We start from the raw sequence: 26756 nt of genomic DNA, 5'->3' as shown, positions 1-26756 counted from the left end.
AAAAAATATTATTGGAACAGGGTTCAGTCACCACAATATAAGCTAATAGGAAACTCGATTGTTCAAGGATTAAAGAAGTCAATCGAGAGTGCATGAAAGAATGCCGATAGTCCATTAAAGAATCCATAATATAGAAATGATCTAGACCGTACGGCTACCTTCAGTTACAAGATTATATTTTGAAAGTCACTCAATCGACTTTAAAGAATAAAAAGAAAGGAGGAAAAGAAAGAAAGAAAAAAGATGAAACGTTTTAAAAGTTATTATAATTATTAAAATCTAATATGAACAAGCAACATCACTTAATTAATTATTAAATTATAATGGTGCTAAATCATTTATACATATATGAATATTTATAAATATTAATTAAAATAATATGATGAAAGATATATTAAAATATGTTTATATATTTTAACCCAGTTATTTTAATTAGATTATTTATTTAAATAACTCATGCAGTTCCACAGATGTATCCTGTTTCAAATCACTAGGTCCTCTACCTGTCTGCCCAGTGATGGTGATGCCCTGCCTAATTCTTTTTTGACAATGCTTCCACTCCTTCGACATGCTCCCTGCAAGGAATTTCTCAGTAATTAAATTATAAATTATTTAATCATAAATAATCATAACAGTTAACCTTTCATCTTAATTCCATGAATTCACGATTAACAATCAACTAACATGTCATCTTCACTTTAAATCACAATGACCAACTATCTTACCATTTCGCCAGATTATATCAAATTAAACTACCAATTGACTTCATGCAAACCTCAACGGCTATATTTCTAGCTAGGTCAAAAATTGAGATGTAACATACCATTCCCCTTGTGGTTCATCATCCTCAATGAACTTGAAATTGTAATGAACATTATAAAGGAGTATTTTTATTAAAAAAATTGGAATGTAACCTACCATTCCCCTTGTGTTTCATCGTCCTCAATGATCTCTGCAAATTAGACACTAAAAGAATATTCCAAATACAAGATATATATATAACATTGTGATCTCATTTCTTTTCTCAATTGGGTTAGAATGAAAATCATAATCGAAACTCGATCCATTTTTACTTAAAGTTTCCAAAAAGATACTTGCATGGTAATATAAATTTAAGCACATGCTCACCTAAGTTCTCCTTACCATTCTTGTGGTCATCTTAGCATCAATTGAGTTGATTCTATTCCATATTCCTATCATACTCATGTAAACATTCACCATATCATTAGTTCAATTCCATATTGATATCTTCATTTAAGAGGATTTTCAAAGTTTAACGATTGAAAGTGAGATGAGTATTCAAAATTGAAATTCTTCAACCAGCAAGTTCTAGATCATAACTTAATCATAATTAAAATCACTCATACGTACCATCTAGCATATGGCCCTCATTAATGGATAGATCATTCTTGCAAACTTACAGATTACCTGTAATAGGTTAGTGAATCCATGTTTTTCCATTGTAACCTTGGCCTTCATGCCCAATATTTCATTAGAATAATCATTTCATGATAGGATATCTCCAAAACATTATACAACAGCTCAATATGTAAAGTCAACATTGCATGTATATTATACATGTATAACAATGTGTCAAAGGGTAAAAGCATGATATACTATGCAAGATCATCAAATCAAGATCATAAGCATCTGAAACAATTCATAAGATTCTTATCATTCATCTGTAAATACTTGTCAAAAGTTTACCTCTGTAAACAAGCATTGATAGTTCCAATCTAAGTCACAAGGTTCGCCGAATTTTCGGCTTCAAGTTCAAAATTCGGCGAACCCTAAAAAACTAAAAAATAAAGTTAAAAATTCGCTATAAGTTCGTATGGCAGAAAAAATCTTGTCGTTTTGTGGAAACTATAATTTATTGGTCGTCGTTTTAGGGTTTTCGGCCAAAAGTATTATAAAAAACCCGAGCCCTTCACTGGGAATGCATTAGCGGATGACGACTTGTTTCTCCACTGAGCGCGTGAAGCAAGATAAATTGTTTTTAGTGTTTCAGCATTTGAAGCAGGAGTCATTATAGAAACTGGTTGGACGTTGGTTGGACGCGCATTCGAAGATCACGCTGGTTTAGCGTCTGGTCGACCTCCTGCCGCCGACCTCCTTGCAGTCGACCTGCTGCCGCCGACGACCTTGCATCCGACCTCCTCCTTGCATTCGACTGCCTGCCGCCGACCTCCTTGCATCCGACCTCCTGCCGCCGACGGATACCAAGTAGGTTTCCTTCACTTTCTTCCTGGCTTTCTTTCATTCCCTTTGGCGCCTGCGGTTTTTTTCATTGTTTAAGTTTTTTATTGTTTCATTGTTTCAGTTTAGGTTTTTTATTGTTCAATGTTTATAAATTATAGTTATACAACTTATACTATTTAATATTATAATGTAAATTATTGTTCATTTAGGTTTTTTATTGTTCAATGTTTATAAATTATAGTTATAAAACTTATACTGTTTAATATTATAATATAAATTATTGTTCAATGTTTATAGTTATACTGTTTAATATTTTAATATTGTTTTATATTATAGTTTTATTTTTTTAAAATTTTGTAAACTCAAAACGAATAATAAATTAAATTATTAAATTAGTAAATATAATATTTTAATATAAATATTTATATTAAATAATAAGATATTAAACACTAGAATAGTAATAGATTTATATTCTAATAATAATGTTTATAAAAAGTAGTAATATTTTATTTTATATTAAATTATATCGTGAATTAATGTTTAAATATCATATTTATTTTTGTCAAGTTTTTATATTTTATTTTTATAATTATTTAGTTTTGTATGCAATATTTGTTTTAGGTAAACTACAAAATAATTACACTATCTTTATTTATTATTAATATTACTAATTAATTTATAATATATTATTTTATTAATTGTTTTCTATTTTTATATGAAAAAACTAATGTATATAAATAATATAAACATAGAAAATCTATTATGCTTTTATTCTATATTTTAAATCATATAGTTTAAGGGTTTTATTTTGTTAAATTTAGTGATCTTACTTTGTTTTAACGTCACATATACTTTAATTTAATAAAAAAAATTATATTGTATGTCCTTAATGAAATTTGGTATTTATTTATGTTTCATTATAGAGTTCGAAATAATTATTTTTTATATTTCCTTTTAATATATTAAAAAAATATTGAATGATTTGAAATAAAAGTATTAATTCTTTCTTTTGTATCATGCAGGTTGTAATTGAATGGCTCCCAAAAAATCTAAGTCTGAAGTATGGAAATATGTGACAAAAGATGGTGCCAAACTCTATTGTACTAATTGTAAGAAAGATTTTACAGGAAGTCTAACAAGGGCAAGAGATCACTTACTTGGTATTAGTGGGGGCACAGGAGGAGGGGTTAAAGCATGTCCAAATGTGATCAATGAAATGGTAGTTGATATAGAAAGAGAACTAACCCTTTTGGGGGAAGCTGACCACATAAAGATACAAAAAAAACAAAGAATTCAAGAGGATATATTTAGGTTCACATCTGTGTCATCTTCTAGTGTGCTCAAGTCTACAGGCACAGGAAAACAAAGTGGAACATTAAACAGCTTTTGGAAACCAATAGAGAGACAAGAGGTGGATGATGCATGGGGTGATTATTTTTTTACAAGTGCTACTCCATTCAATTAGGCAAGGAATCCTCATTTCCGTAATGCAGTTGTGAAAACAGCAGAGTCTGGCAAAGGTTATACACCTCCATCTTCAGAGGCTCTCAGAACAACTCTTCTAGAGAGGTCCAAAGGCAAAGTGACAGGAAAGTTAACTATGATTAAAGACACTTGGAAGGCAACTGGTTGCACTATATTGAGTGATGGGTGGTCAGATATATGTCAGAGGCCTTTGATTAATGTTTTAGTGGCTTCCCCTGAAGGAGTTGTGTTCTTGAAAGTGATTGACACGATCAATCAAAAGAAAACTTCAGAGTATATTTTCCAGATATTAGATGAAGCCATTATTGAAGTAGGGGTGGAAAATGTGGTTCAGGTGGTTACTGATAGTGCAGCGAATTGTGTGGGAGTCGGGAAGCTGATTGTAGAGAAGTACCCATAGATTTATTATAGTCCATGTGCAGCTCATTGTTTGGATTTGTTGCTTCATGACTTGGCCAAGTTCCCATAGATACATGAAGCAATTTATAGAGGGAGAGTAGTTGCAAATTTCATTAGAAACTACCGTCTCACATTGAGTGTTTACAGGAAACATGCATCTAGAGAGTTGTTGAGGCCTTGTGACACAAGGTTTGCTACATTCTATATCACACTGAGGAGGGTAATTGAAGAAAAGGCAGCTTTGAGATCTGTGATTTGTTCTAATGAGTGGGAAACTTCAGCACTTTCTAAAAGTGATAAGGGGAAGAACATAGAGCAAATCATTTTAAACAGCAATTTTTGGGAAAGTGGATCAAAAGTTTTGAACATATGTGGTCCAATTGTTGATGTTCTTCGTATGGTGGATGGTGACACTCCTTGCCTTGGCATGCTTTATGAAAGCATGGATCGATGTAAAGAGTCCATTCAGAGAGCACTAAAAAATGTGGAAGTAGACTACATGGAGATATGGGATGCAGTTGATTTCAGGTGGAAAATGATGCACACACCTCTACATGCAGCAGCTTGCTATTTGGAGCCCAAGTTATTTCGTATTGATAGGCAAAGTGATAGTGAAATTATGGCAAGGCTTTATGATGCCATTAGCAAGTATGAGCGAGATCGAGACACCGCAGCTCTAATCAGAGACCGATGTTGGAGATACAAGAAAGCAGAAGGGATGTTTGGAATGGAAGCAGCACAATACAACATGTCACGAGCTGAGGTAACTGGGTATAGATGGTGGATGAGCTATGGGGCACAAACTCCTGAACTACAACGCTTTGCCATTAGAGTATTGAGTCAGGGAGCAAGTTCATCGGCATGTGAGAGGAACTGGAGTTGTTTTGACCACATTCATTCTAAAAAGAGGAACAAGCTGCTGAGCGGAAAGTTGGGAGATCTTGTCTATGTTCGCAGCAATTTGAAATTGCTCATGAACAAATCAGCAAAGGACTCCACATCTTCTTCACAAAAGGGAATTTCAGAAGACATGGCCACTGGACCTCTAGAGGAACTAGACTTCTTGGATGATGAGCTGAGTAGTGACACTGATGATGATTCAACAGCAAATCAGTCAAGTGCTCTTGATGACTTGGAGCTTTTTTGAAGTTTTATAGTATTGACTTTTGACTATAACATTTTGACAAAATCTAGCTCCGTACTTTTGATAATTTTGAGTTATTTTGAAGTTCTAATGTATAAAACATTGATCTATCTTTTGAATGGTAAAAGAACTTTGTAATCATGATTTCACATATTTCTTATGGCTTGTATCTTATAAATGTGATATCCTTTTTTGTAATGATTTCAAATCTGTTTTGTAATCTCAAACTATTTTGATTATATATTGGATATATTGTTGGACATGAAGAGATGTTTTCTTTTGTAGTTTTGAATTGAAAGGTTCTTTGCATGAAACTCAAACATATAATAATAAATAACATATATTTGTATTTTTTTGAAAATTACGTGAGGCGAATTTAATGTCAAATTTTTTTTTTGGTTTTTTTGACTTGTCGAACTTCATCCGAACTTTATAGTTGTCGAACTCGAACTCGAACTCGAACCTTGTGACTTAGGTTCTAATTATGCAAGTGTGTTTACTTCTTGCTGGAGCACATAATGATCTTGTGGTTTAACCAACATAGAAAAGGATCATGGTTCACAGTTTTGTTTTCATTTAGTTCAAGTTCAAATAGGTATCAATTTATTTCTGTCATTAATTGCATAAAGAATTATTTAGCCATCATGATGAATTTTGATAACTTTTTATCAAGATTATATAAACTATGTTTGGATTGCGCAAGCCTCAACATCTGGACCCATTTTAACCTTTTCATTCTTGACAAAGAATGGCCCTCCCTCCAGGGATAAGGCATATGTATCATTTTGGTCCTACCATCTGAGTATTCAGGTGGGTTGAAGTCCCAACAGTTATTCTACAAAATAAGTGAAGCGTCTGAACAATCAACAAAGATCACTTGTTCTAGCAAATCAGCCTAATTGAAGTCCCAATAGTTATTCGACAATATAACTGAAGCGTCTGGACAAAGATCACTTGTTCGACAAATCAGCCTAATTCCACCCTGGCCAAGGATTTCAAAATTTGGGTCAACAAACCCGATCTCCACCACTCAACTTGTCAATCCTTTTTATCTTTTTAATAGTTTATACATTTGTCCATTTTATATCATTTCAGCCTTCCTGGCTATTCTGAATGATTTTCCAGTGTGTTTTTCCAGTTTTTTATTGCAATATCCGTTATGCAAAATAAATCTTTTTCAACATTTACTTTTTCAGTTTCTTAGAAACAGTGTTGGACCCAAGATTTCAGTGTTCAACCTAGCGCTCTGATACCATATGTAACATCCGGTTTTACAGGGTCTAAACTAACATCTACCATACTCAAAGAAATACAATTACTACTTCGTTTCATAGGAAGACAGTTATATCATTCATGTTCATGTGAATAAGATTTATTGTTAAAATCAGTTAGACAAATTTTTTTAACTAAAAACATGAAATACCATCAAATGAAATTACTATAGAAATTGAAAACCACATACCTTGGAAACTAAGATCGAAAATAAACTAAGGATACTTCTACAACCACCCAGGTTAGTCCACAAATTACACTATAACAATTTCATATGATGACTATCATCTACAAACTGCTATCTTAAAATCAAATGATGATTACAATTAAATACCACTATATTTTAAATTTGGGCATCACATACCATCGGATCAATTAGGGCTTCTAATACCACTATATCACTTAGGACTTTTGCTACTATGAATTCAATTTAGGGCCCCCGTGACGACGGAATCAAATAGGGCTTCTGCTACGACAGATTTACTTTAGGGCTTTCGCGATGACGGATTTAATTTAGGGCTTCCGCGACAATCGAATCAAACAGGGCTTCTGTGACAACGGATTTAATTTAGGGCTTCCACGACGACAGTTTTAATTTAGTGCTTCCATGACAACGGAATCAAATAGGGCTTCAGATTCATTTCCTTCCGATTGCTTAACTATGACAGTAACTCAAGTTTAGAAATATACTTATATTTGATATCCTGTAATGTTCCCTTTTCAGCATTCATAGCATGTTGTTGTCGTTGGCCTATTTGCCCACTGTCCCGTAGGCTAACCAGAACATTAAAGGGACTTAGAGGCCATTTGGCCTAGATAGTTTCAGTTGCAGGTCTTTCTAATGGGTTCTGAGGCAACTTTGGGCATACTTACTATTTATAGTAAGTCATCTTGGACATGGTCGGACATCTAGTGGCAGCAGTATGTCAATGGTAATTGTTTAAAATCGACAAGAAGACATGTTTATCATTAATAAGATTTGTTATGCATTGATAAAGCTATTTTATAAAGTTAAATTTAAATATTTAACTTTATTAATGCATAGACTATAGTTTATGGGAAATATTTAAATTAAAAGAGTCCCCTTTATTTAATAACACATTGGAGACATAAGTTACATAAAGGGAGTTATGTTTTATCCCACATTGAGAAAACGAAGAATGGAGCTCTTGTGAGAACACTAAAAAAGAAATGGAAGAGCTTCTTTTACGCATGGTTGGAAATATCAAAGAAATTGGAGAATTTTCTGGAGGTTATGTCTCAATAGTTTGAAGGACGAAATCCTTTCAAGCTGAAAATCTTGACGCCATTGAAAGATATGGTCTTGAGATTCAACAGGGTAGCAATCCGAAAAAAGCAGAAACGAAAAAGCAGTCCAAAAAAGCGAAACCGAAAAAGCAGGAAGAAAAAGCGGAATCGAAAAAGCAAGCGGAAAAAGCGGAATTGAAAAAACAGGCGGAAAAAGCGAAATCGAAAAAGCAAGCGGAAAAAGCGGAATCGAAAAAGCAGTTCGAAAAAGTAAAGCAGGTTCCCTTGTTAGTATTGTTTTTTTTAGGGTATTATAAGTTTCAGCTGTAAGTGTGCATTATACCAGCATTGTCATTTTGGTAATCCATGTAAATGCCAAAGTCTTGGCCATATTTCATGAGCATTGTATTAGAAATTTGATTGCAATCAAAAAGATAATAGTTGCTAGTGTCATTTAAGCAATTCAATCTCATTATTTATCAACTAGTTAGTTTGCATACCAACTGTTTGTAAAAATGTCAGTTGGCTGTAGGTGTTCATTTCTCATGCTTAGATCATATATATGCACTAAATATTGTCAAAATTAGGAGCACACTCATGTTAGGTCATTGTGTAGTTCATTGTAATCTTCTATCACTAGATTCTCATTGATGCAAATTGGAAAAAAGTCATTTAAAGCAAGCTTAAATACTATATCAGTCATATGTCTCTTGCATGTGAATTGTTTGACAAAATTCTTTGAGCCTTCAATCAGCATCTTTGAGAGCAGATTTGAGGAGGGTTATTACAGTGGTATCAGAGCTTGCTTGCAAAGTGTTTGACGAAATGTCAAACAACTGAAGTATAAAGATTTTTGGTGTTTGAAGAAGTTATAACCTGTTGGGGTCATTACATGGTATCAGAGTTTGCCTGCAAAGTGTTTGACGAAATGTCAAACAACTAAAGTATAAAGAATTTTGGTGTTTGAAGGAGTTATAACCTATTGGGGTTATTACAGTGGTATCAGAGCTATAAGTCCTGCCATCCTGTGGAGGTTTTATAGGGAATTTGGAATAGCCAGATAGAGAGAAAAAAGTTTGACAAAATGAATGCCGGTCTAGATCAGGGAAAGGAAAGATTCTTACAATTATTAGACACTTTCGCACAGGGGCAGCGATCAACAGAGCAAAGAGCACAGGAACAGAGTCAAAGATTTGAGCTTATGATGCAGATGATGGCTTGTCAAATGGGGTTGAATGCTAATGTGGGTGGAGGAAATAATCAGAATGGTAATAATCAGGATGGGGCACATAATGGAGGCGAACAAGTTGGGAACAATTTTGGTCATGCACCCCAGCAAACCAGGACAGTGAGTTCGCGGCCTATGATTCCCATATTTCCTCTTAGAGCTCCAGAGCAGCCCGTACCAGAGCCCCAGATCACTTATATACAGGACCAACTGAGGAGAGATTGGGAAGCTGGAGGTCCAGATTTTATTGCTACAATCACCTTTAGGGAGTATATAGATGTGCGGATGAAGCATATGCCATGTGGACATGACAAGAACAAGAGCTATGAGCTACAGAAGAAAGTAGGGAAACTTCAGTTACCATATTACGATGGCTCAGGGAAGTCTACAGCAAGAGCTTGGATTCAAAGGCTTGACACATACTTTCAAATGAACCCTATGCTTGAGGAAGAAGCTATTAAGTATGCAGCAATTCACCTGGATGGGTTAGCACACGAGTGGTGGCATCATGGTATGGTCACTATGGGTCATGCACACATTACCTCATATGTGGAATTTACGAAAAGATTGATTGAACGTTTTGATAGGCCTAAGGATCGTACCTTCCCTATGATAGGCATAAACTTGTATGAGGAGTTTAACAGACATGCTGATTCAATACAGGAGACATTAGCACATCTTCAGGTAATGGTTTATCTACATCATCTTCATAGGCAGAAGAGGTTTCAGATGTTGTGCAGGTTGAGCCAGTTGCATCAGAAGGTGATATCATAGGCACAACGGATTGCATGATTAACACAGATAGTGATTCCAATATAGTTGGGCTGGATGAAGTTACAGCAGTTGAGGATACTGTCATGTTTGAGGATAGTACAGTTGATCAGAAAGTGAGCATTCAGGACTTTGCAGAAAATGAGTATCAAGCACAGTTGGATGCTTCTTCACATGAGATAAAGGCTAGTAGCTCTTCACTTGGTTTGGCAAGCCAGCTGAAGACAAGGGACAAGGATATTGTCACGGCTTTATCTCATCATGACAGGATACATGGATTGATTGAGAATCACATTTGGATGATTCAACTGCAGGAGAGACAGAAAGGAGTCACAACAGGTTCTTCTTGTGACGACTTACAAAAGATCAAGGAAGATGCAGTGAAGAAGGAGGAGAAGGAGGTTGACCGGCTTTTTCATGAGCTGGAGGATACTCGAAATTCCTTGGTGTGTACTCGGTTGGCTCTCCAGGATTCTGAGAGACACGTGGACGAGCTTTGTCTTGAGGTGAGTTCAGTTCGAAAGTTAGCGCGTATAGCAGGGACTCAGTTTTCTTTTACAGTCAGGTCACATGATGATGATATGAGTATGTCTAGCATTCACACTCCGGATTCAAAGATTATAGACAGGTGCGTGAAGTCAGTTGGTATTGTTCACATTACTCAGGTGAGAAGTTTACTTGAATTGCCAGCTGGTTTCCGTTCATGGATTAGATGTTGGGAACTTTATCTTAGTACTTGGGATCGTTTTGACCAGAGATATCTATCATTCCTTGGTAGTAGTATCTAGTGCATCATCATGGACTTGATTAGTAGTTTGCAAGGTGTAGTTCTCATCCATGCCAACAACTTGTTTGATGCTGGAATTAGTTTTTACACACCTGTGTTGGGCATTGTTCATATATCCAGTCGACCATTCTTGTTGGAATGGGTTGATGATCTCTCAGATATGACAGAGTTTACAGAAGAGTCCCAGGATCTGAGTATTACAGATGATAGCTATTCTGAGGTTACTCCTTTGGACAGTGTACCAGGGATAGAGTATAGGAGTTCGACCAATCGGCACAATCATGTGTCTAGTCAGCTGAGAGTTGGCGAGCAAGACATTTCTATCGCTTGCGAGCATTTCAATGCTGCTCGTCAGTTGTTAGCAATTTATGGATGGGGTTCTCCTACTAGTGATGAGCAGGGAGGCAATTATCTTTCCTTGACAAAGATCCACTCTTTATGGGAGGCTATCCGGATTCTGAGACAAAATTATATGCAATTGGTAGCCGATAGAGATTATCTTATGGAGTGGGGAAGTATAGCATACGATGCATTATTGGCCAAAGAAGATGAGGTGAGTGAGCTTACTCAGCAGCTCGAGGTGACTTCTAAGATTCTTGAGAGTACACAGTTGGCTTTTGAGGAGTCACAGTTTCATTTGGCTAAGGTGACCATGGAGTTAGAGCGACTTCAGTCTTTACCAGATTCTGTACAATCACAGATCGTGGTGTCTAGTGATCCGTGGATGTCCATGGTTGAGGTTGATAGAGGTAGTGGAGATGAGGATATATCTGTCCATGACACTACTATTGGCATATTTGATCCATTTCCACTGGAGGCAGGTTCAACTGAGTTGGGCACTGCAGCTGAGCATTGTGATATGTTTGACTTGGAGGGCACAGAGACTAGTGATGTTTTTGTTGATTCTACACTCTTGGCTATATCATCCTCTGACTTAGCTGATGATCAGTCACAATTGGTCATATCACGTCTGCAGGATGAGTCTTTGACTGAGATTGGTTCTTTTTACCGGCATTATACTAAAGGATATGTTCATTGGTTTGCTTTTGATCCATGTGTTGAGGAGTTGATGGCAGACAGTTTTGGACTGGGCTCTCATTTTTGCTATCTACCGTGTAATGACTATTCACCATTAGCAGTGCATGGGTGTTATGGTTATGAGACAGTGGCCGGTAATCTGCAGAGTTGTGTTAACTACAGTAGATGTACAGTTTGTGGATTCTTTGTATTTGGTGCAGTTTCATGTGGGAGTGGTCACCATTGTAGCAGAGTTGGAGTGTGCATTCCACATAACACGATGGGTTGTGTGGATGGTGTTTATTATGTTGACAGTTTGGGTGATCTACTCTACTTGGGGTCTAATATTTTGAGAGTTTGTGCCTCGTGGGTTCCTGACTGTGGCAGTAGTGGATTTGGAGATCAGTCGCACCGTGATTCACGATTCATTTACGGATTCCTCTTGGTTAATTTTCACAGGTTGTTGCAAGAGCCTATGTTGACTGACAACAATATAGTTCATGACTACATTTGGGATCCAGGTGGATTGATTGGGTTGTTGTTCGACCATTGCTTGGGGACAAGCAATTTTGGGAAGGGCGGACTGTAATGTTCCCTTTTTAGCATTCATAGCATGTTGTTGTCGTTGGCCTATTTTCCCACTGTCCTGTAGGCTAACCAGGACATTAAAGGGACTTAGAGGCCATTTGGCCTAGATAGTTTCAATTGCAGGTCTTTCTGATGGGTTCTGAGGCAACTTTGGGCATACTTACTATTTATAGTAAGTCATCTTGGACATGGTCGGACATCCAGTGGCAGCGGTATGTCAATGGTAATTGTTTAAAATCGACAAGAAGACATGTTTATCATTAATAAGATTTGTTATGCATTGATAAAGCTATTTTATAAAGTTAAATTTAAATATTTAACTTTATTAATGCATAGACTATAGTTTGTGGGAAATATTTAAATTAAAAGAGTCCCCTTTATTTTATAACACATTGGAGACATAAGTTACATAAAGGGAGTTATGTTTTATCCCACATTGAGAAAACGAAGAATGGAGCTCTTGTGAGAACACTATAAAAGAAATGGAAGAGCTTCTTTTACGCATGGTTGGAAATATCAAAGAAATTGGAGAATTTTTTGGAGGTTATTTCTCAATAGTTTGAAGGATGAAATCCCTTCAAGCTGAAAATTTTGACGCCATTGAAAGATATGGTCTTGAGATTCAACAGGGTAGCAATCCGAAAAAGCAGAAACGAAAAAGCAGTCCAAAAAAGCGGAACCGAAAAAGCAGGCGGAAAAAGCGAAATCGAAAAAGCAAGCGGAAAAAGCGGAACTGAAAAAACAGGCGGAAAAAGCAGAATCGAAAAAGCAAGCGGAAAAAGCGGAACCAAAAAAGCAGGCCGAATAAGTAAAGCAGAAGGGGCAGCATTGAAGGAAAATTATTACAGCCATCTACAACCAGGTTCCTTTGTTAGTATTGCTTTTTTTAGGGTATTATAAGTTTCAGCTGTAAGTGTGCATTATACCAGCATTGTCATTTTGGTAATCCATGTAAATGCCAAAGTCTTGGCCATATTTCATGAGCATTGTATTAGAAATTTGATTGCAATAAAAAAGATAATAGTTGCTGGTGTCATTTAAGCAATTCAATCTCATTATTTATCAGCTAGTTAGTTTGCATACCAACTGTTTGTAAAAATGCCAGTTGGCTGTAGGTGTTCATTTCTCATGCTTAGATCATATATATGCACTAAATATTGTCAAAATTAGGAGCACACTCATGTTAGGTCATTGTATAGTTCATTGTAATCTTCTATCACTAGATTCTCATTGATGCAAATTGGAAAAAAGTCATTTAAAGCAAGCTGAAATATTATATCAGTCATATGTCTCTTGCATGTGAATTGTTTGACAAAATTCTTTGAGCCTTCAATCAGCATCTTTGAGAGCAGATTTGAGGGGGGTTATTACAGTGGTATCAAAGCTTGCTTGCAAAGTGTTTGACGAAATGTCAAACAACTGAAGTATAAAGATTTTTGGTGTTTGAAGAAGTTATAACCTGTTGGGGTCATTACAGTGGTATCAGAGCTTGCCTGCAAAGTGTTTGACGAAATGTCAAACAACTAAAGTATAAAGAATTTTGGTGTTTGAAGGAGTTATAACCTATTGGGGTTATTACATATCCATATAAATGAAAAAAAATCCATAATTATATATCTTGCATCTAGGTGTAAAATAACGGTAACAATAAATTAACTCAATTTAATCTTACCTCCTCATAAATAAAAATGATAATACCTGTTTTCGATAAACAATTGAATGCATAGCTTATCTCTATCCGATGCATATTTGACATTTTGAGAGAGGTGAAACATTGTCAAGGGCTTAACAACCCAACCTCGGACCATATCCCCACACGATCTCTAATGAGAAAGGCCCTCCCTACCCGGAATTGATAGGAGTCATCTTGCCATCCATTGGACATTCTAGTATATAACACATCATACAACTTGACAGCAGGAGTTCACAATAATAGGAATATCCATGAGCTATTAATTAATTCATATTAAAAATGATAAACGTTGTTCTATCACATTTGATACTAATTCATATTATTGATGATTCCTTTCTCTCACCTCATCACCCATTTTCTTGGCTACACAGCCGAGTGAGTCCCAATTATTTGGAATTCTTAGAGCAGACGGCTCTAACAGTTATTCAAGAACATTTCATACAAGAACCATTTCACATTCTATGATTATGCTCCTTAAAGATCTCAAAATTGACAACATTCTTCATGAGTGGAGCATGCATGAACTAAGTAATGGTTTATGTATTATATTTATGACTACTGTTGTCAACTTCATTTTGCAGGTTCTCTTCACCTCCTCACCTTATTCAAGCCTCCAAGATGGTGATTCCCAGGCGTTATCAAATTAAAGATCACAATGATACTTTACACCTTCTTCACCATATTCTGGCATTTTCGCCTGGTGAATTCCTTGGTGTTCTGTGTTCAATATCTCAATCTCAATTATCTAATATTATATCAGGTTGTAAATGATTTTATCTGAGATGATAGCTTTCAAAGGAAAAAGTTCAAAGAAATTACATATTTGGATATCTAAAGAAAACATCAAACTTGAGTACAAATCATTGCAGTGTTAACACATAAGGCAGTCAGCAGAACAAAACCTTGAATGGAAAACATTAGGCTTTTTATCATTGTCATATACCACAAATATGGAAATGGCTATCTCTAAAGAAATTTGATAGGCTTCAAGCATATATCGTTGTCTTATATCATCAAAGGAAAACGATACCTTTTTGCAATGAAAAACAGTAGATTGAGTACAGTTCGGGTCTTACGGCCAGCCTAAGATTGAACTTTGCATTCAATAATATCAAATGGAAAATATAACGACTACACGAGCTTAATTAGATTTCTTACGTGACTCTCTGTCACCAATATCGAAGAAGAGCCTTCGCTTGATTAATTCCGCCTATCTTGCTCAGAGACCCGCGATGGATGATATTGGCTTGAATCACGGCAAAAATATTATTAGAACAAGGTTCAATCACCACAATATAAGCTAACAGGAAACTCGATTGTTTAGGGATTAAAAAAGCCGATCGGGAGTGCATGAAAAAATACCGATAGTCCATTAAAGAATGCATAATATAGAAATGACCTAGACCTTATGGCTACCTTCAATTACAAGATTATATTTTGAAAGTCACTCAATCAACTTAAAGAATAAAAAGACAGGAGGAGGAAAAGAAAGAAAGAAAGAAGATGAAAGGTTTTAAAAGTTATTATAATTATTAAAATCTAATATGAACAAGCAACATCACTTAATTAATTATTAAATTATAATGGTGCTAAATCATTTATACATATATGAATGTTTATAAATATTAATTAAAATAATATGATGAAAGATATATTAAAATATGTTTATATATTTTAACCCAGTTATTTTAATTAAATTATTTATTTAAATAACTCATGCAGTTCCACAGATGTATCCTGTTTCAAATCGCTATGTCCTCTACCTGTCTGCCCAGTGATGGTGATGCCTTGCCTAATTCTTTTTTGACAATGCTTCCACCCCTTCGACATGCTTCCTGCAAGGAATTTTTCAGTAATTAAATTATAAATTATTTAATCATAAATAATCATAACAGTTAACCTTTCATCTTAATTTCATGAATTCGCAATTAAGGATCAACTAACATGTCATCTTCACTTGAAATCACAATGACCAACTATCCTTAGTATTTCGCCAAATTATATGAAATTAAACTACTGACTTCATGCGGACCTCAATGGCTATATTTCAAGCTAGGTCAAAAATTGGGATGTAATAGGTTGTAGCATACATCATTTCAGTCTTCCTAGATAAAATATTAATCATAGCTGTTAAGATTTTAGGAGTACTTACTAATAGTTGGAGCTTTGCACTATAGTATAATTATTAATAGTACAGTCATTTTATTGTTGTGGTATGTTTCACCATGTGGAGTATTTTAATACTCAAGCCACAATTTTGATGACAAGTTTTTAATGAGTAGACAGTTCTTATATGATCTTTCACTCATGTACATTGATAATAATCACAAGATGAGGGATTCCGCAAAGTACAGACAGACTTTTAAGTAATGTTAGTACCTCAAAGGATGATGCTGCTAGTGGACTCGACAATCTGACTCTTAAAATCATGCTTCATGATTGGTAAAGGTTTTGGTACCTGCAATTCCTTATAAGCCTACCTCAACTCGCAGTTGTTTTAAGTGTCGGGAATGAGATTACTGATTCAATAATTAACAGTTTTTCTGTGAATAATGGGAGCTTCCATATGCAGTATCAGTCATAAGTAGATACCTCTTAGTGCGTGTAAAACCCTGCGAGATGTGTGCTCCTATGCTTGGAAGCAAAACTCGCAGGCATTCCTTCCCACCTAGAAAACTGAAAATGATCTCAAAAACTTACGTCTCTATCAATGAATGAGATTGGGTATATAATTAAAGAGTCAGAAAGAATTAAAGGGATTGCTTTAGTATTTTAGTACTTACATTGATGCCTTGAATTATTTGGTGCAGTACCTTAATCTATTTCATATTTATTTTCTGTTTTTTTTCGGGCTTGGCAAGCCTACATGTCAGAACTCCTGAGTTTTAATAATATTCACTGAGTCTGCATATAGGTGTATTTTAGCTTGCCGAGTTGCCATGCATGCTTGTGCCTTTTGTCTTGGTAATCACTGCACAGATTGCATCTCCAGAAATGCTTCTAAGGTCTTGGCAAGTCTTATTAATTTGGTTAAATCTACAAATATTATTATTATGTTATTTCAAATGATAGTTCTTGTATGTACCTTGAGATAATTTAAAATTTGTAAAATAAAATATTGATTACATTTTGGTCAGAGATATGTAAATAAAATCATGATAATCTCTTGAAGGATTTTCAATTGATTATACATTATAATTGTTACCCCTATAAGCAGGATTGCAGATTCATCAACACAACACTTCATAGGTGCAACAAGTGATAATGACACTATTCATAAAAAGCCAGCAAAAGAAGAAAAGAATGCACAAATGGCTCTTTTAACTCTGGTAAGCGTGTCTTTATGCTCATCATTTTCAAGTGGGACTAGATTTACAAAGTCAAAATATTACTAGCCTATGATTTCAAGTTTGGAGGCAATTTTTGATTTATACCCTATGGCTATGAAATCAATTAATGCATTGTTTTCATTCATCTTGTACTAAGGATTACAATAATCTGTTTATCTATAAATGTAAGCTGCACATGTATAATCAACTATTCTCCTGGCTGACCAGATGTGCATGTCCTATGCGATTTGCATTGTTCTTTCTTTACATGGTAGATTGAATGAAGCTTCAGGGGGAATTGGTAAATGACCCTAGATTCAATGTCTGTTTTGTTAGTACACTGCTAATGAAGAGAGACTATTCTCAGACTTCCAGAATTCGATATAGTCAATCTCCCCACAAAGTATCTATGTTTCCTCTGCATTTTAAATTTTCACAGCTTATAAAAGGATACGTTCAATTAGCTCAAGGTCAAAATGGGGAAATGGACCCCAAAATGGCTATTCACTTGCAGGAACAAACCCAACTATTACAATCAATAATTTAAGCAGCCACAATTTATCTTTACACTGTCTTCTCTGTCATCAATTAAATTGTCCAGTATATGATCACTATCTGATATATTGTTTTTTGCAGAGTTACTGAGGAAACATGCACACACCATTTGTTTTGTTGCAAAAAGATATCCTGCTCAAATATGGAAAGGGGAATCCACACTTTAAATATCTAAAAATTTTGGTCCTTGGCCCTCTTGTTCTTGTGTCTCCTTGTTAGGAAACTCTGTGGAGTTGTGCCTTAATGTTAAAAGCCTTTCATGGTTTTTGCATTTTTGGAATGCAATTGATGATGATTGGTGGCAATTTAGGGCATGTAAATCTGGAGGGTCAAAGGGTCACCCATAGAAACGGGGAAAAAAATATTTATTAAAATGTTTTTTTAAACAAAAGTCAAATACCCAATTTTTCCCATAAGTGATTAAGCTGTGAAAATGGTTTACAAAATAATGTTGTAAAATGTACCAAAAATCAATCTAGATGGGCTAGCTTCTACATATGACATAGCTAGAAGTGGCATTGTAATCATTTAGAGGTTGAACTCGTTATTTGGTCCATGAATGTATTAAACACTAATTTTGGTGGAAATCAGTAATGTGTGCATGTTTGAAGAATATTTTGAAAAAATTGTGTTTTCAAATGCTCAATGAACAAGTTATTGCTGAGCTTTTCTCCAGTGTTTCCGAGTCCCAAGTTTTAAATTTTTGGGGCCAACCAAATAATTGCCAAGTTTAAGTTTTCAACTATGGTCAAAATTATCATGTTCTGATTATTGATTTTAGATGCCTAAATTTTCTGTTTGTTTCATTTGATATCATTATTTTGATTTCTAGATGCAATCTTTGAATGCGCTTGGAACACTGGAAATTTCAATGCTCGAGTTGCATCCGGAAGCACAGGTATTTTGGGCTACATGCTTGATATTTGTGCATACATCATAACTCAAGTGATAATATATAGTATACAATTATTTGTGATAACCGGCAAGTGCATATTGAACACATTGATATTGTAGATCTAAAAGGTTGTAAAAATGTTTTAACAAATAGGAGAGCAATTGGCTATACAAATAAGAGAGTGCTCTAGCATCCACAATAATCCAATGGCTGTTTTCTTTCCTCATTGAAAAATATAATAACTCACTGTCTCCTATCATTATAGTAAGCCCTTCTTTTGAAATGATTATTTTTGGGATCCACATCCCTTACTATGGAGGAAAATTGGCATTATAATTCTTGTCTATTGAAAATTTCAAGTGTTGCTTAAAAAACAATGGACTACTCTGTATCATATTTTTCTCAGATATTTTTGTACTGAGACCAAGAGACGTGCCTCCATCTAAATAAATTGTAAAATTTATGAAGGAAATACAATTCTAGGCTTGTCTTTTTCCACAAAACCAAATTTATTCCAGATATTGATTCAGTGGCGATTCTTAAGAAAAATTATATTGGGTAAGACTCAATTAGCAAATTCGTGCCAGACTTTGCAAGCCTTTATAGATATTTGAGAAAATTTATTCATCCGTATACTACTCACAAACTGGATGCAAGCTGTAATTGATGATAAGGTCCCTGAAGGAAATGTTAAATTAAAATGTAAGTGATTCAAAAAATGTATGGCACAGATTACATCCACACACAGTACTTAACAATACAAATCATTTGATATTATACTGTTCTCTTAATTTGATATTCAGAAGCTAGATCTTTCTTGTAAGGTTTCTATTCATGTATGGTTCCTAACTCTGTTTGAGTGCATTTCTATTGCTTATATATTCTTTAATTTTATTCTGTGGTGGTCTTTCCCATTTCCATTATATTGCCACATATTTTCTAGTTGATGAACATAGAATTGATACTATTTCAGCTTGCCAAAAATCATGGATTATTTTCTAAGAGTCTAAAGAACTCTGATTTAATGACTGCAAGATATATCATAAATACAAAAACTAAATATTGTGGATGGTTTGTTTATAAAACTATAATTTTATCTCCTCGGCTTTGTGAAGATCCATGGTTACTCTCATTCATCTCGCAGGCACAGACAATCAACAATTTAAAGAAAACTTGACTGACTTGCACATTATAGGAAATAACTTGGTTGAAGAAGAAAGTATGTAACCTTACCTTTACAATGATGACAATCTAAAAATTGTTAAAGAAAATTATAAATGGCATAACATCACCAAGCATGAAAATTAGAAGGAAAACTGCTAAATTATGTACTTAGTGTGCACAAATTGCAGAAGGCAACACTGAATTGCAAATCTATCTCATTGAAACCCTATATCAGCAAAGATCCATTGATGGAACATTAGAGGCTTGAACTTGTACAATAAACATTCTTTCTCAAAGATTTGATCAAAGAGCAGAGTGGTGATTTGCTCCTACATCGAAGGTATAGAATATTGTAAGTTCTTCAGCCATGTGGAGCCCTAAAAAACTCTATAATGTCCACAAACTTGAACATTGATCCACTGGGACCAAACCAAACTTACACAATCATCAAAGCTAACCCTCGGCGCTTCTCATCAATTTTTACACGTGAATTTCAACATGTACATCAAGTATGGACACATATATATACTTCTTATGGCAATCATAATTCTGATGCTCAAATCTGTTCATGAGCTGGATTTCCTCCACCTTCCATAAATTTTTTAATAATATTGACTTCAATGCTATTATCTTTTGGTAGAGAAAAAGGGCATTTTTAGATTCAGGCTCAAAGTTGTAAAAAACTTCATTACCTTGAAACAAAAATCATACTCATTGAAGTGGATTTCACTGTCATATTCCTTCCATTTTTCAACACTCATTACTATTCATCTAAATCAAATTAATTTAAGAAAACAATGAATAATTAATAATACATTTGACAGTTGACATATGTAAGCCCCCTTTTTTACTTCTCTCCTAAACTCAACCCTAAAGAGAATGGGGATTTGCATGTTGTAAGGCCCTTGACACCAATCTACAAGTAGGCTCCCTCAAGGCTTCAGGACCCCATCCCTATCCTATCTTGAGATTCATTTACCTTGTCACAGTTTACCTCTTCTCCCTACACAACACGAAACTAACCTCTTAAGAGGGCTTCTAACAAGTGATTAAAAAATAGGGTACGAATATACTAACTTAAAATGGATTTTATTATATATATGACATGACTGACATAAAATACAACATAGGCTTCACTTTGTAATTGGCTTTATGTGTTGCTGTTTTGTGTGCTCATGGGCTCTTAGTTATGTAATGGTGTTGTCCAAAATCATTATTATTTTTATTAGATGCCTTTTCCCTGTCTTTTTTTTTGCTTATTGTGTATTATTTCCTTACTTTTATATATTGTTATGATTTATAAATAAAACAAGAGCTCTTGGTGAGCTGGAGTCCCTGTCTTTTGGAGAAGGGGGCTAGACAAGACATATTACATGGCATGGTGAATAAACAATAGGAGCATAAATGTGGAATCATAACAATTCCTTGCAATAGTTAAAATTGCCAAGATTAAAATGTAGTAAAAACTTTGTATGGCATAGTTTCTCTCCATCTTTAGCATCTTACACAAATTTCATGTCTAACCTTGGAATCTTTCTCTATACATTGTGTCTTCTTGGCATAGGATATATGTTGCCATAAATGACAACTCCATTACTATACTAACTTGTCTTACTTAGCCATATTGCCTATAAAGAACCAACTAGTGATGTTTGAAGGTGCGATCGAGGAGCTAAAGAAGGACATGGACGAGTTCAACAAGTGGATTGAAGACCCCACCAAATTTTCTATCAAGGTCATGCATGCATGCTCTGCCACTCTCACCATGATGTAGGAGGAAATTACTGGTACCAAGGGCAAGAACGATGAGGACTACATGGAATTGTTTGAGTTTCTTAAGGAGGAGTGGACTGCTACATTGCTATCCAAGCAATTGGGTGGAAGTGCTAAAAACTAGTTTTTATGGATTATGTTATGTTTTTCTCTTTGGTCAGCAGAAGTTTGGATTACTTTTTAAACTTTTTAATCAAGACTAGTAGTACCGGCCCTACATGGCGAAGTGTTTTTATTTACTTTCAGTTTAAAGACTTTTGTGATGATACTTTTAATACTTTGCACTATGGTTTGTATTATGTTTTTGATAAAGGTAGAAGTAGGGTTGCTCTCTTTTCCTGTGAATGTGCTAGTTGCAATTAGTGTGCTATTAATGCACTAATTCTATTGTTCCACGGGCCAATACCCTCTTACTGCTTTTATCATTAAAAATAATTGTATTAAATTTTTTTTACCATTAATACTAATATTATTAAGAAATACACCAATATTCAACATAATAATTATTTTCCCTTAGATTTAAAATAAAATAAAATAAGCACTTTACCCTCTCGTAAAATGGTGAGACTTTACAAAGTAAGGTTCAACATTTTATAACAATTCAAAAGGAGGATGATGATGATGATGATAATAATAATAATAATAATAATACATTATTTATTTCTAACATAAAAAAATGCTTTAGCTAATAATGCATCGTGGGGCCTCTCCACTATATTAAGTAAATTTGTTGAAAGAATATATTTGTAAAGGTATAAAGCTCATCAACTTTAATTTTTTAACATAACCTTGAATAATTTATACCCATTGTGATGGTGAAGGAGGTAATGCTTTTAGAGAAGATAGTCGTCAATTTAGCCGGTGACCGTCCCGTCCCGGTGATATTATGGAGCTTTAATAATCAAATACAGAACCACACCTGTCGGTCATCTACTTCGAATTTATTAGTACCGATCGTATAAAAGGAATCAGATTTGCTTTCTAATTGGCTCCATATTATTGATTGCCCACAAAAAGCATTAAAAAAACAAGTTGCTTGAGCACACGGGAGAGGGTACTGTCCATTTCTGACAAAGTCTGGTGGTGTGCATGACACCTATTAAATGTAGTAATAAATGCTGTTGATAATTTTTCTAATTTTTTCAACTTAAAAAATAATATAAACCTCAGGAAATTGTAGCAGACCAATGGAAAAACAGACATAAATCAGTATAAATTAATTTTAAAATAAAAAGTTTTCTAAACTTTAGAATTTGAATTTTAAAACAGCACAAATTAATAGACAGGGGTCAACTGAAAACATTAGTACCCCGGCTATAAATAGGCAGGGACTAATAAAAGAGTTATATTTGAGCTGTGCCTGCTTAAGAAAGATTCCATTAGATTGTTCCTACCTAATACAACTAATGCCATAAGAAATATAGGGGAAAAGTAGCCTTCCAAGTGTCCCTAAAAATGTAAAAATGTTCTTAAGATTCAATCCTGTTTAGAAATTGTACTAGCCAAAACGGAAATGGTTTTTTATTCGTTTTAGTGATGAACTGAAAGTTTCTTAAGCTGTAAAATAACTTAAAAGATCTAAAATCAAATCCCTGCGACTTTTCAGTTGACTCAAAGAAGAAAAACATCCCAAGCATCACTAAAAATGTAAACTGTAAACTATTCATAATGTTCAATCACAATGCTACTAAGACATTTTACTAGCCAAGTGCAAATAATTCTTTATTTATTTTAGCAATGAATTGAAAATGTGAAAAGTTATAGAATAACTCTAAAATATCTAAAAACTAGTGCCTTTAACTTATTCTCTTGATGATCATTTACTATGCAGGGGAAATCTGAATACATAGATAAGGCAGAAGCAGCTCTGCGAAAGTGTATTTATGCAATGAAGAAAGTAAGTGTAAGCTTCAAATAATAAAACCATTAAACTTAATATTATGTCGATCTCAGAATCTGTGATTTATTTCGTTACTGCTTTATCACTTTAATAACTGGTAGAGGAGAACCACATAAGGCCTCTTGATTAGATAGAGTGAACAATGTTAACTGTAGTATCTTCTAGGAACATTGTCCCTTTCACACAATAGCTTGTGCAATCCAGAATTTTTCAATTTCTATATAAACTGTAGCTATATATTCAGAGGCTTTAAACATCCAATGCAAATGCATTGTTGCTGAAAATAACTCTAAATGAAAATATTGTAAACGTCGTTCATATAGTTTGTCTAATAAAAGATCTTGTTTTTCCTCTCTATAAAATCTCCCATGTCTCACAGCCTGGAATTCCAGAGCAAATTGTGAAGTTTGAGCCCATTAGAAGAGAATATCTATCGTGCCTGCAGCATCTGGTTGGCTTGCTTAGCCGAACTTCAGTGAAGAAAAAGCAGATAACAGAGGAGTTAAGACAGTTAAACAAGGAAATTGCTCAAATTGAAGCTGACCTTGGAGTAAAGAGACCAAAACGATTTTTCTGGTAGCACCATTTTTCTATTTCCTTCATTGATTTTTTAAATCTAACATCGGTTCTCCCTTTATATTAATTTTTTTCAAGATTGAACATATTAAAAATCTCAGAATTTGGTAGACTGGATTCTTATCATATTTGTGAAGCTTAAACACGTTTTTAACAAAGGGCGAGAATACTGCGATTTTTATGAGGTGTGACTTTCCACATCCCTGGAAATTTGTATCTGCGTTTCTTCTTGGCTCAGAGAGATTACCGGGCCATTACTAAAACGAATGGCAGTTACGTTTTAAATTTAATTCGTTCTTAACTGAAGCTCATAAACATTACATATCACTTTTCTCGGTCCTGATTCAATAGTTTTCCCATTGTATGGAATAAAGCATATGGTTTCATCCATTTTGTGTACATTTTTATGTAAATTGGAAACAATTTGTGTGGTAATAAATTTGATCGGTGTTTTGCTACATAGATACTGTTAACTGGATGGGTTAACCAACATTTGACTGAAACGGTATTAGCTATGTCCAAAGTATTAATTTTTTCCTCTTAACTAATGTTCTTGTATTGAATGGTGGGAAATACTGTTGCGAGGCCTCTGGATGTGTGTCGAAAGGAAGAGATCTAATTTTGTTTTACCGATAAGCTTGCATGTAAATGTGTTTTTCTCATTGTTAATTGAATCATAGTAAAGAAAGATACTTTTATGTTGATGATATTGATGGCTTTATTTATAAATGGCTTATATAACATGAGACTATCTCATATATTATGTAAGAGTTATTTAACTATATTAAAAATAATATGGATATTTATCTTTTTATAGAATTGAATTTGTTACTAATATAAGATGAGAGTTTTGAGAGAGCTCGAGTTCCTGTTTTATGCTATTGGTAATTCTGTCTTGAGCTATTGGTAATTCATATGTATATATAAAGTGTGAGTTAAATAGTTATATACAAGATCTCTTGATTAGTGTGAGGTTTTGGTTGTAAAAGTTGAGAGAAATATTTGTTTATTCTGTTTAAATTCAACTTGATATCAGATCAACATACAAAGAGTTGAAAGATGTGTGAACTCAGTAGAAAAAAAAGTCAAATAGTTTTTAACCTTTATTGAATGTATGTTCATTCCACTAAAATTATAGAGAATTATAATTAAAACTATAAAATAATGGAACCATGGTGGAGGCAGCAGCTATCCATCATATATATCTACCAGCGCTTTGAAGTCCTGAACTAGTCCATGAAAAGTTTGGCTGGTATAATTGATGGAAAAATATTTTGATTGAAATGAGATCCACTGACCAAATCTGATACTGTGTGAAGAAAAAATTGTTGCTGTGACTTGGCTATAATGTTAATTGTAAAGTCTTATGACATATCACTAAATAAAAGTCAAAAATTATGGTTTTCAACAAAACCAAGAGGGAATAGATTTGTCTTAAAATGTATTTAATTTAATTGACATGGATCAGGTATGTGACACATTTAAAGGCTACTTACTTTTGTACATATTTTAACATTAAATGGTGTTATACTCTATTGTATTTTTATTAATTATTTTTAAATATATTTTCTTGGTTAGATTTTACTTATTTCTATTGCTATAAATTATCTTAAACTAATTAACATGCTACAAATTTTTAAAATGTTATATATAAGATATGTAACACTTTAATTAGTTTAAAGAATTGTTATTAGAATAATTAATTTGTAAATAATAATATGATAAAAATTTATTAAATTGTAAATTATTGAACTACTTCTAGTAAATATTGAAAAGGTAAAAGTAAAAATATATATAGTTTAATTCAATGAAAGAATGACAATACTAAGCCAAACAATCATTCTAATTATGTTTGCATATAAATTCATTTAATATCAATATAGATTAAAAGATAAATTAGAATTAATAAGGTCAACTCTTAAGTACTCTATATAATAATTAGGCATAAACTTTGATTAAAATAGATGATTATTCATCATCTTTATTAAATATTGTTTAATAAATAACAAAAAAGGAGGCAAATCTCATGTTCTGAGAATTCTATTTGAATATAAATGAAATTAGAGAGCTTATAGGTTGTAACAATAAGGTGATTAGATAATGTAGTTATATAGACATCATTGCAAAATTTGAGATAAATGTTTTATTCAATTATTGATCTAGATAAGAAAAGATTTTCCTAAAGCATTTCAATATTTATTAGTATAAATATTTTAGTTTTTTATCTATAAATTTTATTTTATGATTTTTAACTTTTTACATATATTAAAAAATTTAGAATTAATATCTTTAATCTACTTTAACTAAATTAATTTCACAATAAAATAATTCAATAAATAAAAGGGAAAATATAAAATATAAAATAACAAAACCAGTTAAAATAGATTGTGTGTGTGTGTGTGTGTGTGCGTGTGCATGTTTGTTTGTGTGTTTGTGTCTATGTCTGTGTGTCTGTGTGCTTGTGTGTGCGGGCGTGCATGTGCATGTGTGTCTGTGTTTGTGTGTCTTTGTGTGTGTGTCTGTTTGTGTCTGTGCATGTGTGTGTCTCTGTGTGTTTGTGTTTGTGCATGGGTGTGTGTGCATGTGTGTACACGTGCACGTGCACGCGTGTGTATGTGTGTGTGCGTGCGCATGTGAGTGCATGCGTGTGTGCTTTTTACAAATCTAAAATTTATAGGAAACCACTAGAAAGTTATATTAAAATAATCAATTATGCACATCCAAACATCA

The 26756-nt window shown here is 33.9% G+C and overlaps 1 protein-coding gene across 2 annotated transcripts in view; it reads left to right on the top strand.

The window, feature by feature from the left end:
• The window catches only part of LOC149542262 (Tetratricopeptide repeat (TPR)-like superfamily protein), a 361357-nt gene extending 336873 nt beyond the window's left edge, over positions 1-24484 (top strand). The window contains exons 14-17 of one of the 2 annotated variants that reach the window (XM_089797253.1): positions 17049-17163; positions 18551-18616; positions 23382-23447; positions 23830-24484. In XM_089797253.1, coding sequence (XP_089653379.1) covers positions 17049-17163; positions 18551-18616; positions 23382-23447; positions 23830-24030 — 448 coding nt within the window. In that variant the 3' untranslated portion in view covers positions 24031-24484. The remainder of the gene's footprint in view (positions 1-17048; positions 17164-18550; positions 18617-23381; positions 23448-23829) is intronic. The other variant, XM_089797252.1, reaches the window with a different exon arrangement.
• Positions 24485-26756: the final 2272 nt, after the last annotated feature.

The sequence above is a fragment of the Cupressus sempervirens genome, chromosome 8 (assembly GCF_028749045.1).
Source record: "Cupressus sempervirens isolate cs-2001-9-10 chromosome 8, ASM2874904v1, whole genome shotgun sequence".
Taxonomy (NCBI): Eukaryota; Viridiplantae; Streptophyta; class Pinopsida; order Cupressales; family Cupressaceae; genus Cupressus; species Cupressus sempervirens.
This window is presented reverse-complemented; position numbering and strand designations above follow the sequence as displayed.